Source organism: Leptonychotes weddellii, chromosome 14 (assembly GCF_054177405.1).
Source record: "Leptonychotes weddellii isolate Sample4059 chromosome 14, ASM5417740v2, whole genome shotgun sequence".
Lineage (NCBI taxonomy): Eukaryota > Metazoa > Chordata > Mammalia > Carnivora > Phocidae > Leptonychotes > Leptonychotes weddellii.
Genome location: NC_138382.1, coordinates 59,072,248 through 59,090,796, shown reverse-complemented (window position 1 = coordinate 59,090,796; position 18,549 = coordinate 59,072,248). Strand labels below are relative to the sequence as shown.

The window sequence follows — 18,549 nt, the reverse complement described above, 5'->3', positions numbered from 1 at the left end:
TGTCACGAGTAAGAAGCTACTCCATAAGGGGTTTTCCTGGGAGCATTATTTTAGTTAGTGTCCTTCTTGATCTTTTGTTACTGTAGATATTAATTCCTTAGATGGGGGTGGGATCCCAATGTACGTGATCTTGACTAGGTCTCCAAAGTATGTTTCAGAAGAATTTTGTGATATCATCTTCTGTACGTGAAATCATCTTCACAACGTGCAGAACTTGGACATGACTTCTGAGTTTGGGGGAATAACATGTAAAAAGTGCTTTGAACCTGGTAGGGGAACAGCCAGGTTTCCCAATCTCGTTGCCTTCTTTAGGTTCTTGAATCTTGTCGGTCACAGGTTGGCTTTTTGGTTTGGAGGGATTTTCAGGTGTGAGAGGCTGGCTGTGGGGGAAGGGAAGAGCTGTGGATGGGTGGTCCCTGCTTGAAGGCATGAAAAAATATGAAAATGAAGTAAAGCCTTCCCTGCCCAGAGTGAACATGGAAACAGTTGTCCATTGAACTCCAGGCACAAAATCTGTTACCTAGACGTTGTTCTTCTCATAACATCTTTGGCAACCCCTGGTCTTCTACCCCTTGCCAAGCCTTAGAGGTTCTGTGTTGCTCTATCAAGGTTTGGAAGTGAATTGACCAGGAAGAGAACGTCCTGAGAAGTGGGCTGATCTAGGTAAGCGTCTGATTTCTGAGAAGGGTTTTCAGGAGGATGGCCTTGCATTGTCCATCTTTCTGCGAGCTCAGCCAGCTGCAAAGAAGGATGGATTGCTGTGGTTTTGATAAGGACACTGTTGGCGTTTGGGGAGGGACAGTTCTTCATTGTGGGACTGTCCCGAGAGTTACAGGATGTTTAGCTTACCTCTTTCTCCCCGGTAGTTAAAGGTAATCCTGTCGTCATCGTGACAAACAAAAGTGCACATATATATTTCCAATTGTCCCCAGGGGGACAAAACTGCCCTGGTGAGAGCCATTTGGGTTAACACTAAAAAATGCTCCTTGACAGCTTTAGAGTGTGGAGACAAAGGAAGTTTTGGGAATATCCTTCCAGGTCTTTATGGATGAGGTACCCACCTTGCACTAATGAATCTGATTTGATTGTGTTTGAAAACAGGGAATAGAATAGGAGGTCCATTTCTCTTCTAGATTATTCCCTTCTGTTGGAGATCCAACTGGTGGAGCCTCATTTGGGGCCTGGCTGTATGACCAAAACACTTGAAGCATTCAGCTTTGGGCAAACCACCTAAACTCTGGGTCTCTGTCTCCCTGAGAGAGGTCCGCTCTCAGATTCAGCTCCTGAGATCTTTTCTCTGGATCCTTTTCCTCTAGCATGTCTTTTTAGGGGCTGTACACTTTGCTTGCTGAGAGGTATCTTTGAAAGAGAGAGGCCACTAGAAGACAGAATAGGCAGGGAGGGAGGGCATCTTTGGTTCCTGAAAATGGAATGAACAGAATTACTGAGAATTTTCCACAATACAGAACAGGTTTGTGCTTATCAACCAAAACAGCAGGGAAAGGAGAAGAAGGGGAAGAAATAATTAAAAGAATAATGGTGGCAAGACAATAGTGACTTAAAAGTCAGCAGGGTCTAATGTGCCGCACAGAAAGTTAGCCTTGAGAAGCCCCCTTGGCTTCTGGCCATGTCTGGGGCCACTGCCTTCTGCAGGCCAGAGGTGGACAGATGGCCCTACTACCCAGCTAGGCCTGCCTTGTCTTCACCTCTGGTCCTTTTGTGAGTCACCAGTCTGGATCTGTTTTCCCATCTTTCAACGGACAAATTCCTTCCCTCCCTCCCTTCCTTCCTTCCTTCCTTCCTTCTTTCCTTCCTTCCTTCCTTCCTTCCTTCCTTCCATCCATCCATCCATCCATCCATCAGGATAATAAGTGCTCTGGGTGGTTTGGGGTTTTGTTTATTTTTGATGGCAACCGGGTGGGGGGTGAGGTTTGGTACTGGGTTTTGGATCATATTTTAGAAAAATATTCTTGCTGCTTAAACAAGGGAGAAAGAGACCGCCCACAGTCCTGTTGCCTTGGTGTCCCTGTCCAGTTCTCTTGCATTTGCAGAAGCCACTCTGAGGCACGGTTGTTGTCATTCTCAGCGATGACGAAAATCGTTTCTGAACTTACCATTCGCCCCCTATCTTGGGTGTCTTCCGTCTGTTCCCTTGAGGGAGATGGATATTGCCTGTCCTGGGGGTTCTAGGGGACCCTTTCTGGGCAGATGCCTTCCCCATCCCCCCACCCTTTGTCGTGGGGGAAACGTGATCCTCCTGGGAAGCCACATCCCAGCCAGGGTTTCGTTAGAGCCTTTCCATTCACAGCCCTGGGCCCCTCAGCTAGATGCCAGTAAAAGGGAAAGTAAATGAAGGCCATTGAAATCAAAAGGTCATCGAATAATCAAGTTTGGTATTTCATTTCTAGCCTCAGTACCATCCCAATATCCACCCCAGCCAGCCTCGGTGGCACCCTCACTCTCCAAATGTAAGGTAAGTGCTTGAGCTCACAGAGCTGTACTTTCTCGAAAGTTCTCCCTTTGGAAAAACTCGAATTCTACCTACTTGGGAATCAAAAGTCTGCATCAGAAACAGCTGTTAAGGGTTGCCGTGTCATGGCAGAGATTAATAATTTGCCAAGCAAAGGAAGCCAGTGATGAGTCTGGATTTACCAAAGTTATGCTTTTTGAAATAAAAATGAATTGGGTTTTGTTTTTTGGTTTTTTTTTAGGCATTCTAACCTCAGATATTTTTGGTTTGGTTTTGTGTTAGAAATGTTACTTAAAATTTCTAAGTAACATTTTCCTGTCCCAAGAATTCTGTTACTAAAAATGTGCCTCAAGCTTGGGGATTTTTGTTGTGGGTTTTTTGAAAGGATGTTTTTTTCAGGGTTCGACTGGGGGGTTGTTTTTTGTGTGTGACAGTAGATCTTTTTTCTAAACCCAGGGGTCAGTAAACTTTCTCTGTTACGAGCCAGATAACGAGTCTTTTCAGCTTTGTGGTCTCTGTCACAACTACTCAGCTCTGCGGTTGTAACTCCGAAGCAGCCAGAGAGAACCCAAAAGTGAATGGGCGAGGCTGCATTCCAAAAAAACTTATTTACGAAAATAAGTGGGTGGGATCTAGCCCCGTAGGGCTGTTTTCTCACCTCTGCCCTAACCCACCACAATCCTTTCCAAGTAAACTGGCACCTGCCTTGCTGGGTTTTTCATCAGGCTTGAGAGTTTTGATGCCAGCTTTGTAAAGGCAAACGTTCCTTTGCAGATTTGAATTTTAGATCAGTCTTAATTGGTGTTTGTGTGTGAGGCTCTTTCTGTTGGTGAATTCACTTTGCATAAAGTTATTTCTTGGTGAGGTTGCTAGCCTTGCTGCTTGAGAAAGTATGGAGAGAATGGAGTGATGAAAATAAATCCATGTGGAGCAAGGCAAAAGAGAGCAATTAGTTCTTGATGGTTCTTGCCACTTGTGTTGGGAGACCTTGGAGGAGGATCGCAGTGCAGTTTTATCAACAACACTTGATACTCGGGTAACTTTTTAAAGCTAGTCAGCCCAGCAGAGTAATAACTCTAAATGTTTCTGTATTGCAAAGGCAGTTTCTTTTCCAGACAGAAGAAAACAGAAGAGATTTCTAGAAATGCTATTTTTATTGACCTTATTTTTATAGAATTTTAGACTTTTTAGTGCCTGTTTTACCACCTTAGTTTCCTTCTGAGGCGCAACCTTGCACAGCAGTTTGCAAAGGGGATTCTGTGGGAGGCCACAAAAGGGTCCTCTGTGGGGGTATTGGCCTGCCCTGCGAGCTCGCTGATGCCCATTCTTTGCCCCACCCCAACCCTGCTGGATCAGTGTCTGGGGGTAGGGCCCAGCACTCTGTGTTTTATCAGGCTCTCCAAAGTTAGAGAAGACTGAGATACCTACCCCAGGAAAAGAGAGTTCCTTGGCCCAGCACTCTTGGCAACGGTGCCTGGCCAAGGACCCCTTGTCACCTGACTTTCCTCAGACTGACTTGCTCAGCAAGGTGCCCTTTGAGAAATGATGGTATGGCCGTGGAGCGGGCTTCTCTTGACATGGACGTTGATAGATAACCTGCATTCTGAATTTAAAAAAAAATACCTTAGAAAACCCATTCGTTTCCATCTGTAAGCCATCCCCATTGATACAGCTCATGGTTTCTCCTGCCCACCTCCCTCATACTTGTGTTGTTTCACTCACATTTCTGAATTTTCTTTCATCCCTCCCGCTAACCATTCACTCTGCCAACAAAACAGGCCATGCTTTCAGGATGACAGGCCACCGCACTGGGAAAAGTCGGCCAGTGGAGGTGGCAGCCATTTCGATTATGTCCACGACCAGAACCAGAAGAACTTAGGAGGAATGCAAAGTATGGTGTATCGAGATAAACTCATGACTGCACTTTGAGAGACTGAAGCATCTCACCTCCATTCACCATCACAATGTCCTTACATCCCACGAAAAGTGTCTTGGCATCACATAGACGTGTTTGCACAAGTGTCTTTGCGGAAAAGTTCTGAGAAGTGTTCCCGGCATCCATATAAATATTTGCAAACAACCACAATCACTAGTCGTATTTTACTGTTGACTGCATTCTCAATAAAATGAAGGTAGTTAAAAGGCTCAGGAATCATTTTAACATTCTGATTTTAAAATTGGAGCAAAAGTCTGTGTTGATCGTATTGCTATGTACTTGATATTTCTTTATTTAATGAACGGGACCAAATAACACCAGGAGAACATGGGAAGATAGCTCTGCGGAGAGCACTGCACAGTCCTGGGGTGAGGAGGAGGCTGCTGGGGCCCAGCCCCGGCCACTGTCAGAGGGTGGACAAGCCCTTTTCCTCTGGTGGCCTCCTTTGCCCCATCTGAAAAGAGTGGGTTAGACAAAATGATCGCCAAGCTCCTTCCAGCTCTACAATTCTGTGATCTATGAAAAGTTAATATTTTCAGTCTGAGGATCTAACATTCCAACGAAATTTCTCAGAGGGAAAACTGCAAAATCCCCTTCTCTAACAGAGGGTTACCCCTTTCAGAAGCCGAATAAAGTATATAACTGGGTAGGTGGGACATGTGTACGGGGAGGCTCTGAATTTCCTATCTGAAAGCAGTCTGGCCACTTTGAATCTTAGCAGATTTACTAATCACAAATTGCATCGCATCCATTTGCTCAAGTACGAGAATGATTTTTTAAATTATTGATTGGTGCTGCTAACTTGCATGATTTCAGAAGACATGATTATGAATACACTGTCAGAATTTATAGAACTTGAGGCTTGGACTTCACTCTTTAAAAAAGTAACATGCAATCCAAGATCCATTTATGGCTCAAATTAAAGTATATAGGATTTTAATAAAGTTGTGCCAAAGCATCCCATAGAATAGGATGGGGTGGGTGTCATGCAGTCATTTCGTAGTTCCAGCTAATCAGTGTGTTGTGTTTGAGGGTAGAACTTGTACTGAAATATTTATTTCCCCCCATTTCGAGCCACAAGTCAAACATTTTTTTCTCTTGATAGACCTGAGATATTTTTCACTAGTATTTTTGTGAAAACAATTCTTAAACGCCATTTCCATATGTGTAATTGTAATTTGGCCCATTTTAAGCTTTTTAAAAAAAATGTAGTGACATCTCTTGAGATATTTTATTGCTAAAATCTGATCTATTTTTGGTTGCCACAAAAATCTGTCCAGAGGGAGGGACTCAGCTACACGCCCTGCACAGTAGAGTCAGTCACCTATAAACTTTTCCTAAGATATCTGTTTACAGGTGTTTTCCGTTTTAGCAGATGTTTTGATCCTCAGTGTTTGTGCTGCATACAAATAAATGTGTTCCGAAACTTTTAATCTTACTGATACATTTTTACCGATGTGTTTCCAAGGAATAAAGATTATTCTTGCTTTTTTGGACTCCATCTTCATTTTATGTTGCGCAGAAGTATCGTTTGCGGATGACCTAGATAACGGGACAGTGAGCTTTTGGAAGTCTGAAGGTGAGCATTCAGTTAGGTGAGATGGAGCAAGTTCATCTTAGAATGAAGCTACTCTGGGAAAGAGTGGCTCTGGTAGGCACCCTGGCTGAAGCTTTTCTTCATCTGGTGCATCTGTGGTGAAGGTTCTAGTCACTGGTCACAGGGGCTGAGCAGAGTGAAGTGGTGGCAGAGTAGGTTTCCCCCATTACCATCCTGTGATGCAGGTGGGTGTTTGTCCCAGCTGCTGTTGCTGTTCCTGGTGGAAAGACGTCCAAACCTGTGTCTGTGGCCTCCTGGAGAGTGTATATACATGGATACCCTCTAATAAATACCTTTCTGTTTAAAATAACTTGAGTGGATTCAGTCATCTGCAACCAAGGAGTCGAACAGGATGCATACTTATGTCCTCCAAGATGTTAAATGACGTGTCCACTTTTCATCCCTCAACTTAGTGGGCCTCTCTCTACTGCATTTGATGGTGGTGGTCACTCATTCATGGCTTCTTGAAACTCTGTGCACTTGGTTTCTGTGACATCTGGCTCTCTAGCTCTTTGACTTTTTCCTCAGTCTTTTTAACAGCCTCATCCTTCCGTCTTCCTATTAAATGTTGGTGTTTTCCAGGGGTCCTTCCTCTGCCCGCTGCCTTTCTCACCATCACAGTTGATCCTGGGCCTTCTCCTCCTGGCACCATTTTATGGCTGTTGACCATGAAGTCATTATCGCTAACCCAGACTACTCCCACTGCTCCTGTGAGTTTTTAGACTGACATTTCAACCCATGTATCCCATGTACACCTCAAACTCATGTCAGAAAGCAAATTCATCATCTCTTCCTGGAGAACAAAGAAGAGACTTCCACCTGATTCTCCACCCGCAAGAAGAATGTATGCACACTCCATCCGTAGCTCTTCCCCCTATTGCCCCCCACATCCAGGCAGTCCCCAGGCCTGCTCAGCTCCCGACCTTGTCAACCCTGACCTTGGAGCGGCATCTTCTTTCTGCCTTAGAGGTGCTCTTCCTGGTCTCCTTGACTCCAGGCTCCTGCCGAGCTCATTGTCCTCACAGTCATTCTGATGATCGACATCTGTCGGGGTTCTCCAGCATCCGTAGGGTGAGGTCCAAGGCCTTCTCTATGGAATCCCTTTGCTGTCTGCTTCCGTTCTATTGCTCTAGCCTATTTTGCCCCATTTCTTACCCTCCTGTTTAAATTTCTACACCACCAAGCTGCTTGTCATTCCGGCGTGCACCATATTCTGCTGTTGCTCCCGTCTTTGCTTTGCAAACACTGTTCCTTCTGCCCAGAATGCTCTGACTCCCATTCCCTTTGCCCAACTCTTGCTCACCCCTTATGCCTCTGCTCAGACATGGTCTTCTCCCCAGGACTCCTACCACCCCCATCTCTGCAAACTGGGTCAGTTTCTGTGTTCTACTCTGTGCCTGCCCCTCAGCCCTGCTGTATCAACATTTCATTCACTACTTTACATTAAAACTGCCTCTTTTGTTTATCTCATCCTGGAACCTGCACGCTCCTTAAGTATGAACTTTGTCCTGTATTTGCCTTTGTTCCCCAGTGCCTGATAGATAGCAGGTGCTCCGTGAATGTCTGTTCAGCAAATGAGTGACTCCACATTCATTCTAACAGAGATGTCTAACCAGGGGCGCCTGGGTGGCTCAGTCAGTTAAGTGTCTGCCTTTGGCTCAAGTCATGATCGAGCCCTGCGTCAGGCTCCCTGCTCAGTGGGGAGCCTGCTTCTTCTCCCTCTGCCTCTCCCTCTGTTTATGCTCTCTCTCTGTCAAATGAATAAATAAAATCTTTAAAAAAAAAAAGAAACGTCTAGCGAGATAACAGGAAGTACGTCATCTCTCAGCTGGTCCGAAGGTATCTGAACAGCTGTACCTAGTCTAGGGCGTTGCCTTTTGAGTAGGACATTGACCATCAGCTATGTTCTGGCTTCAGCTTCATCATCTGAATATGACCCGGTGTGTCTGTGGTGTTCTCATTCGAAGCGTCGGTGTCATGATATGCGTTGTTACTACAGGGCAGATGATACTGGAGAGCTGCTGGAAACCCCAGTAGGTCGACATAGATCCGCAGTAACATGCAGGGACTGTTAGCCAGATGTGTGCTCCCAGCACTGCGCATGTCACTTCACCTGATCTTCCCGGCTGCTCTGTGTGGTGGGGGGTGTCCTCTTTGCTCACATGGGGAAGCTCAGGCTTCGGGTTTAACTAAGCAGCTTGCACATCGTCACACGGGCAGTTCTGACTCCCAGCCCGTGTTCTCAGCCCCTGAGCTCTGATGTTTCTCACCGACAACCATCTCACCATTTGGGACCCTGTCGATCTATATATATATATCCATGAGACTATTACTAGATTAATGTAGAAGAGTTCACTACCCCGAGATCTGGATACTAACTAGAAAGCCACTCACCACCACCAGCGTCCCTATCCCTGCACACCAGTGGCCTAGTGACCTTGTCCATCACCAGTGAGCTAGTAACCCTGTTACCCTTCCCAGGGGTCTAGTAACCCCTAACACCTTACCACCCCTCCTCCTGCAATCTAGAACCTGCATTCATTCAATAACCCCCTTTACAAAGGAGCAGAGATTGAGCATTATTTTCTTCTTAGTGAACCACTCCTTATTTGAGGCGATCCACTGCTTCCATACCCAGAGTTCCCAAACTAGTCATTTCTTCTGGAGTATTGCCTGCACAGCCAAGCTCGAGACTCCATAATTAACAGAACTAGCTTTTTGCATTTTTGAAACTCGGGTACTTACCGGTCTTGGATCATCTCTTGTTTTTCTGTGGTTCCCTCAGAATATCAAACAGTGAACTGACAGTGTGGTCAGATTGATGTAATTCATACGGACTGAAAGACTTGAAATTATGCCAGGTGATTATCTTGACCTTCAAAAACCTCTTGCCTGTTTCATTTCTTGGTCTACCATTTCCACTGAAAATGGTTCTCCTTAACAGCAAAGATGAAGGAATTGGACAGTGTGGGAGTACTGCTTTTTTTTTTTTTTTGCCCGTTAATATGGCACCATCCTTCCAGGTCAGTAACTCCAGCCTCCTGGGTCCTGGTCTGAACACAACTAATAATAGATCCTTTTTGTTGCCCTTGAGTTTCTAGCTTTTAACTAGTCCTTTAAGATCTGAGCTCATCAAAGAACTCCCTGAGCAGCCATATTGATCCTTTGGATCAATATTCCCCAAACTCGGCTCTAAGTCAATTCCCTGACTACTGAATCTTCCAAAAGGACCAAGTAAATACCCTAAATAGGCTTAAGGATGATTTCCCTCTGCTATTTCCCTCCAGGAGGCAACCGACAAATGCGGAGGCAAGGCATAACGGGGCAGAGAGAGGGAGAACGCAAACTGCTGTTAAGGAAAGAGTCCCTTTGCACATGAAAAATAGCACATTTTTAAGAAGACCCAGGGGTATCTAAAAGGTGAAACTAATGTGAAATTGACATTCAGCTGAGCCTCAGCAAAAGAAATCTTAATTCTGCAAATTGGCCAACTTCCCCAAAATTAGGGAGCCCAAGAATTACTTGGACAGCTTATTAAAAATGGAAATTGCTAGGCTCTATTTAACTAGGGAATAATGCCATGGGGATGGTGAGACCTAAGGAACCTTCATTTGAAGTCTCCAGGCGAGTCCGCGATGGACAAGTGTAGGACCTCCCCTTGGAAAAGCACAGCTACCTATCTGGTTTGCCCTTGTTTTATGGTTCAATTTTAATTAATTTAGAGGCCAACTCTTTTTTTTTTTTAAGTAGGCATGATATCAAAAAGTAAATGGATACATCATAATAAGTAGCTAGATATGTCTACTCAGCATAGTTTTGCACTTGCTTAGGTTCATAGTGAAGCAGAAGAATGCAAAAATTCTAGGGTTTCTTTACGTGGCTTTAATTTCATCATGAGCCCCCTCTCCCAAGTCTGTCAGACTGAATCTGTCATTGTTCTGCTCTCAAGCCGGAAGCAAGGGGCTAGAGAACTGTATCCACTGAAGAAGATGACCTGGACACTCCAGCATAAGGACCCGTGCCAAGATGAGAACCCATCGTGGGGAAGAAGCAGAAGCTTGCAGAAGCAAAATGGCAGGATATTGCCCGCTGATGAGAGAGACTGCAGGTCCGGTGTGGAGTGTTGATTTTGTTGGGGGCAAGAGCCCTGCAGTTTTCCCACGAGGTGAAATGTTCATGCTCTGGAGTCTTGCACGCTTTGAATCCCAACTTTGCCACTTACAGCCATGTGACCTTTGTCCAGTTTCTTCTCTGTACCTCCTTTTCCTCGTCCCCAAATGGAATTAAAGGACATTATGTATGGAAGGTGTTTTGCACCATGTTCGATGCTGGTTGGCAGCAGTTTTTGGTGGTTTTTGAGATTTAAGGCCTTAGCAGTCCACGTGGTGAGAGGTCAAAGAAATTCAAAGTTGTAGTCAAGGAATGGTCTATGTTAAAGGTTGCTGGCTTGAGATGTATGGTCTAAGTTTAGCAATAGAAAGGGGTGCTTGGCTCCAAGAGAAAGATCAGATGGAAGAGAGTTAACACAATACCTAAATACACATCTCCGAAACTCTAACAAGCAAAGAGCAGAAACGCCGTGGGGATCTTTTGAGATGGGATAAAAAGAAAGAAAGATGATATTCCTGTCTGAGAATACAAGGGGCTAACTGTCCAGGTGGAATGTGGACAATGCTTTCCCATCTGCTGACGGCAAAACTGGAGGAAGAAGGAACTGGTGAGACCACTGAGAATGCATTCTGTGGGTACAATGGGGACCCAAAAGTTGGGAGAATTGAAACAGCATATGCTCCGTTCCCAACTTGTCTAGCTTAAGATTTCATCTTCCACAAAGCAGAGGAGGCTTTTAACAATTAGGAGACTAAGTAGAAAGTCAGTAATAAAGGGAACTGCTGTGCTTTTTCACTTATTTTAGTAGGTAATACAGTGGTAAAAATCCAGACAAAAATATCAGAAAGTTACTTTTCCTTTCCACCTTTTTATTCCCTAGTTCCCTAATTCTCCCCAGAGGCAAACATTGTTAGCGTTTCATCGTGTCAATCTAGAGCTATTCCACATATAAACAAGCATGTGTATGTATTTAACCAGTCAGTATCGGTGGTCATTTAGGCTGCCCCAAATCTCGAAAATTACAATTTTCCTGCCGTCCTTCTACGTTGTTTATGCACTTGAGTAAATTCATCTGTAGATAAACTCCCTGGGAATAGGAGCTCTGGCTAAAAAGGTATGTGCATATTTAATTTGGACATCACCTAATGAAATTTCACTCTAAAGATATTCTACCTGATTACACTTTCTCCCCCGGGCCTCCCACCCCACCAGGGATTTGACAGGGCCTCCGATCCCACAGGGAGCAAGCTCATAGCCTTAACTAAGTCTTTTAAACCTTTGTTAGTCTGATGGGTAAAAATCAGAATTTCTGTTTTAATTGTATTTCTCTAGAAGCAAGGTTGTACACCGTTTCATCTTTCTGAACGCCGTTTGTTATTTGTTTTCTCTGAACCGTCTGGAACCTCCGCTCTTACTCCATGCTCTTTATTAAAGACCAGACTGATGAAGTAAAATTAATCATGTCATTGTAGCCTTTTTAATAGCAGAGGAAGGGAAGGATGGGAGGAGTTGATGTTTACCAGACATTTTTTGGAAGCAGATTTCCAGAAGCTCAGGTAACAATCAGCACGCACGATCCGATGCCCTGGAGACCCGAAGGAAGAATACGGACAGCATCAAAATAGCCAGGGTAAAGGACTTGATTTCTAACACCCATCTTTCCTTTCCTGTTTGGGAGTTTGTTGGAGAACTTTCCACTCCAGCTTCTTTTTTTTAAAGATTTTATTTATTTATTTGAGAGAGAGACTGAGAGAGAGCGAGTACATGAGAGGGGGGAGGGTCAGAGGGAGAAGCAGACTCCCTGCCGAGCAGGGAGCCCGATGCGGGACTCGATCCCGGGACTCCAGGATCATGACCTGAGCCGAAGGCAGTCGCTTAACCAACTGAGCCACCCAGGCGCCCTCACTCCAGCTTCTTAAACACCCACCCAGACATTGTGAATTTCCCTGGTGCACTGACCAGGGAAGCAAGGATTTACTTGTAGTCACAATTAAAGTCCTAATTTATCAGGTATAAAATCCCACTGTACCCCATTACTTGCCCTCAGTTTTATTGGAGGAAAGGCTACAGAATTTAAAATACCCAAACCGCTGTAGTCTGGGCGGTCCGCTAAACAGGGTTAGAATAATTAGAGGAACATCCCCGTAGGCTTGTGTTGTAAGAAAGCCACAGAACCTACCTAATCATCCCCTCCTGAATTGTGAATGGCTTAAACATCCACTTTCTGCAGCGGAAACCTCAAAAGCAAGAGGTGTTGCCATGCTTACGGCTCCGTCAGCTGCATTCCACGGCTGAATAATGGATGCTGTATCTATATCCAAGGCAATTAAACGGGCCCTTAAAATTACGCCCAGTGTATAGCCTCAGAGGCTAACTAAGGATGTTTGTGAGAGAAGCTTCTGGAAAACCTACAAGAATTGTGGAACAGAGAAAGGATCATTTGAGGAGATTTTAAAACACAAAAACCAAAATAGATGAGTCCTCATCTGTATCACCTCAGGAACACATACCCAGTGTTCAGCTCCATCTCCTGCTCATACTGGTATCTTGTGCAATTAGAGTGTCTAAAACCTGCCCTTAACAGGGCATGCATTTTCTTCGTCTAGCTTGAACTTCATTCTGGAATGAATAATAGTTTAATTCCATTCATTCTGGTGAGTTGGATGGTGTCTGCAGAGTGGAAGAATAACACTCAGCTCATGCCCAAGTCAGCCATGGCTTTTTTCTGGTGCAAAGACTGGGTCCTTGGACATTATTCTGCACAGCTAGTAGCTACACGTTCGTGGTGATCATTTTTTTGTCTTGCTGCTCCTTGAGGCCTCCCATATGATACTGTTTGGGGATGCATTTAAAGCAGTGGTGAGGGGCGAGTTAACGGTTAATACCATTATCCACCTGAAAGACAAAAATCTTCATTTAAAGCAAAAAGTGGGCATCGGAATGCAGAAATGAGAGGCCAAAAAAAATCCCTAGGAAACCAAGAAGGGAAAGCGTTGTCAGATTTATTACAAGTGAATGCTGTAAAAGAAAACAACTATATTTGTGACAGTATTTTTTTTAAGGCAGGAAAGAGATTGAATAAATGCTTTAGCATGAGCCTCTGTACAAAAATGAACCCATGAAATATTTATTCTTTGGGCTCAGATCCTGAAATTGATCCGGAATTGCTAAAATCCTAGATTTCACCACAAAGTTTCTAAAGCCCTTCCTCACAGCTTCTCCATGCCTCCCAACAATCACAGAGACATTATAAACTTAGTAAGAATCACATTAAGTTAAAATGGATTTTCTAGCAGAAAATTTGTCAAGGCCTGCTTACCCACTTACAGCCATTCACTGAAACCATTTGATACCAGGTTCGCCAAAGGAAAATTCCAGACTTAAAGACGGGGGCACGTATCCTACTCTATCTCACGCAGGACAGAGATGCAACCACCAGGAAACGTGAAAAGGCTCTCATCGCTCCATAGATGTGGAATATTTTAGTTTTACAGAGGCCATTTAATGTTAGGAACCACTGAGGAGCTCCTGACCAAAGTGAAGCTTTTATGAATAGACACTTGGTAAATTACCTAAGGAGAATTAAAATTTAATGCACTACAACATTTACTCAACAAATATTTACTGTCGCTGTGCCAAGTACCATAATAGGCACTGGGGATTGATGTTGAAGAAGACACTGCCTTTGGCTGTAGGCAGTTAACAAACTAATCAAAATGACAGCTACCAATCTTATGGACTCAGACATTACCTGTGCTAACACTAGAATTAGTTCCAGATTGATTGCTTGGAAGATGGCTTGAAAGAAATACAAATTGAGAAAATTCCCATCTGCCAGTTAGTCTATATAAAGGAATCTAAACCATGCCAAAAAATATAATTCTGACCTTTTCAGACAAGAGGAAAATGAGGTCAGTTCATCTTTTCTCTCTAGTCACTTAAAAAATAATAATAATAAAACCACTAAGTTACTGTAAGAAATCATCCCTAGTTAACAAACTTAACATTCATAATGTGTCACATTTCTAAGATGTTGGTAACAATTTCTTCTCAAACCCATTATGAAAAAGGTGCAGTTTTTCAAATATACTCTCTACTTACGGCCAAATAGTATGCTTGCTTGCACTGAATTTAATAAGAACTTGTAGCAATATGTTAGTCTAATGACCCACTCTGTTCAGTCTCTACTAAATTAAAACTGAAGTAAGTGACAGGTATCCTGGAAACCATGATGAGTAAATGCACCTTCTCCCATCTCTCAGTTGGACATGGCACAAATCAAATTATTTCATTGAGCTGTAGTTCCTGGCATATAAATAAGTAATAAATGTTTGTCCAAAAATGCAGTGTCTGGGGCCCTGATAAGTGAAATGCGTTACCTGAGGTCACATAGTTAAGCGGTAGCGAAACAAAGCTAAGTGCCCACCAGTCCAGTGTTCTTTTAATGTCATTGTAATGCTCCTTTCATCCACCTGGCAAGGCAGTCGATCAGCGCTTTAGAGAGCACTGGGCTCTTGAGTCAGGTTGCCTGGGTTCAAATCCCAGCCCTGCCATTTACTACCTGTGTGACTCTGGGAAAGTTAAGTAGTCTCTCTATTACCATTTCCTCACCTGTAAAATATGGATAATAATAATTGTCCCTTCTTCAAATGGTTGTTAGAGGATTAAATAAGTTAATAGATGGCACAGTGCTGGGCAAGCAAAAACGTTAGCTTTTGAGTTTTTTCCTCTCTGAGTATTTAGAGAGCATGATTAATGCACCAGTGTTCAGCCAGGAAGCATGATTCTGGCTGACACCATCTGCTGTAAAAACACAGTAATTGAGGAGATTCTGCTAAGAGTCCCAATTTGGAGAGCCACAGTTCAGGCTAATGGACAGGATATGGACTAGTGGAAACTTCTTCTTGTCCTTGGCACACATAGAAATGACATATTTGTATAGCACACTGGGGTAAGCAGATAAGACTGTGAGCTGCAACCCATCCAAAGTCCATTCGTTGGGAAGCTCTGCTGAGATGTTTGTCGATGTCTCCCTGATGCTTTAGCTCCAGTTAGGAATGTGGAATTGTCCCCACTTAGGCCAAAAGTGAAACAGGAGCCAGTTTGCCCCAACCAGACTCCTCTAGAAGGTGTTTAGAGAGCTTGTATGCTGTGTGGGCTGCCTAGAAGCTGTTCCTGCCTCGGGGACCCCTGCTGTGGAGTTAAGACAGGTGCCATGAACAGATAAAAGAGTAACTCTGAGTCCAGGCCATGCCTTGCTAGAGGACTTTGGATAGAGGCTACTCACTCTGTTTTCCTAGGAGAGACTTTGAGCTGGCACAATACCTGTGGGGGATTTCTTGGCCATCCAGACACTGGCATTTCATTAAGAGCAGAACATCTGTTGATTTCTTGGCCTTCCTGCCTGATTACGTAGTTATTTGGAAGGCAGAAGAAACACCGCCCGTATTACTGTCATTAATTCTGGTCAGCAAGGAAGACTAGGTTGGAAATGTGTGAGTGGCAAGATCCTTGGGAAAAAAATGACTCTTATGTCTTGAAATTGTTAATACAAAATGAGTGGAGCTCAGGGTTTAATCCTTCATGTCAAAGAGAAGATGGGTCTAAAAGGGGATAGTTTTCATGTGGGCTATGAATATATCATAGATCATCTGAAAGAGAAAGGCTTTTAGGGATCCACAATTTAAAACAGTATTTTAAATAGAAGGAAGGTGGAACATACAAAAAACGAAGGGGTATAGACCTTTTTTTTTAAAAGGACTTTTAGGGGTGCCTGGGTGGCTCAGTTGGTTAAGTGACTGCCTTCGGCTCAGGTCATGATCCTGGAGTCCCGGGATCGAGTCCCGCATCGGGCTCCATGCTCAGCGGGGGGTCTGCTTCTCCCTCTGACCCTCCCCCCTCTCATGCTCTATCTCATTCTCTCTCTCAAATAAATAAATAAAATCTTTTAAAAAAAAAAAAAAAGGACTTTTAAATTTTTGTAGATGTGTGGTTTAGTTGGAGCAAAAAGATGAATAATTTAATGACAGCCGTTCTTTTTAAGATTTTGTTTTTAAGTAATCTGTGATAGCCATTCCTGAGGATGGTATATGAGATTAACAGGACAGAAGAAACACTGCTCAACGTCTGTTTTGCTTTTCTCCTTTTCAATTAGGAAACCAGGCACAATACTAATTGCTGAGGGTGAAAAGAACAAAGAGAAAGAAACTGAAGTCTGATGAGAGAATAGTCGGGAAATACTTTGTTCTTTTGCAATTAGTTCAAGCCTTCGGGCTTAGAAAAATGGCCATGGGGAATAATGAGAGAATTTGTATATGTCATTGCTGAGTCAGCATCACAATGCTTTGAAAAACTACGGAGTCTCGGGAAATGCCAGAATAGACAGGGAAATGTCATACAGTTTCTTGAAAAATGAATTTTAAAAACTGGACTGATAAGCTTGATGGAGATATCGAAAACGAATCTTTTTTAAGCACTTAGTTAAGGAAGTAGTGTTCACTTAGGAATAGCATGGATTAGCTCAGAATAAGTGGTGCTAATGTTTCAAGATTCTTAGTAGGCTGAGAGTAAAAGGACTGTCTCTAACCTGGTTAAGGAGAAGTGTCAGAAACCAAAGTTTAATGTTGAAACACTAGATAAATTTGCACACTTCAGAAATAAGAATGACTGTTAATATTCAACTTCATTCTGGAGGCCTTACCAATGCAATAAGCCAAGAAAACAAAATAAGCAATAAATACCAGAAAAGAAGAAACAAAATTTATATGAGTATCTAAAATACAAGTGAATTACAGTTAATGAGAGATTAGTAAAGTGGCCAGAGGCAGAAATATCCTGTCAATAATTTTGTGTATCTAGTAGTAAAAAATTAATTAGAGGAAATGTGATAATAAGTGAAATCTTATTTTTCAATTGTGACAAAACTGAAATACATCTAGGAATTAAGGTAATAATATATGTTGTTTACCTTTGTGGAAAAGTCAAAAATTCTAACTGAAGGACATTTAAAAAGATCTGAATAAATGGTGAAAAGTATCCTATTCCTTACGAATACATTCTCTCAAATCCGTAATATTTAATGCTCCAAATCAGAATTCCAATGGGATTTTTTTGGTCGTAACTTGAGTTGTAAAATAATCTGAAAGAGTAAGTGCATAACAATAGTCAAGAAAAAAACAAAAGAAGAACAATGATGTGGGAAAGGGAACAGGATTTGTCCTGTCAGATATTTAAAATATATATATTAAAACAAAAGTAATTAAGACAATCTAGTGCTGGTTGAGTAATAGATAAATAGATCAATAAAAATAGGAAAAATCCAGAAACAGACATAAATACATTATCCAGTATTTTCACCATAAGCATCTCTGACACAAGCATTTTCACTGCAAATATTTTCTCTATATAACGACTTGGCTGTAAGGTAATTTTGCCCTAAAAGATAAAATCGTGGATAAATAAAAGAGGGACATTCATTTAAAAAGACGTGTGGAACATGAAAAATTGAATAACAAAATTTAAAAGACTTTATTGCAAAATACAAAATATTTGAATACATCAAAAATGTATAGCATAGAGTCATGGCAACACTGCGCAAATAACTGATTTTATTTTGTAGGTTGTACTTATGTGCTTGTCTTCAAAGTCTTCTGTTCAGAGCATTATATATATATATTTTGGGGGGGGGGGCGCTTACTGATCCGTCTTGTCATTCGGCATTGCACTTTTACTTCTGTCCCTAAGATTTCTTCCTTCATTAACAGAGGTATCATTTTCCAAGTGCTAGGATATATATTTACAGCTGAGCGTTGCATTGTTTCCTAAAAGCCTTCTACACTGTTGTTTGTTCTTGGCATGTTGTCACGTGACTGTTGCTAGATGTTCCAAAGTTCTATGGGAAAAGTGGAAGAAATGCTGAGGCTGTAATGCATTTGTAACTGAGCTTTATTAATAACATTGCAACGGATGTGTTATTTTCTAGCATGGTATAATGTGCGGTCTGGCTTTACACTGTCTTCTTTCACACATCCAGTAAGTTTTATCACCGTATTTTCTATCAAGTTGATATATGTAGTTATCATCCACTAATTTAAGACCACCACATCTACCCATCTCTGTATAGACCATTATGAGGGCTAGCTAAGATTTATCTGATGGAAAAATGGGAACTTTGCCAATGGAGAAATGAAACCAAACTGTCAGCCAGTTGTTTTATATTTTACAGCAGAATTCTCTCACAGCCAATTAGATATGCAGTGAAAATGGGATGGAAATTCTTGCAGCAGAGATGTGTATGGCAAAGATGTTTATGGGAAAACTACCTAGCACCCATGGTGGATATTGTGTATCAGTCACAGGCAATCAGGGGAATTGGTTACACAAGGGATGAAGAACTAGGAAGCTAAATTAGAACAGTGAGGCAACCCAGAGATTGGC

General features: G+C 42.6%; 1 protein-coding gene across 6 annotated transcripts in view; it reads left to right on the top strand.

Moving 5' to 3' along the window:
• EPB41L4B (erythrocyte membrane protein band 4.1 like 4B) overlaps positions 1 to 18,549 on the top strand; it is a 127,124-nt gene that overhangs the window by 67,312 nt on the left and 41,263 nt on the right. For 5 of the 6 annotated variants that reach the window (XM_081803343.1, XM_081803341.1, XM_081803340.1 and 2 more), the window contains exon 15: positions 2,409 to 2,473. In XM_081803343.1, the coding sequence (XP_081659469.1) occupies positions 2,409 to 2,473 (65 nt within the window). Of the gene's footprint in view, positions 1 to 2,408; positions 2,474 to 4,248; positions 5,896 to 18,549 lie in introns of those variants that run through there. The other variant, XM_081803344.1, reaches the window with a different exon arrangement.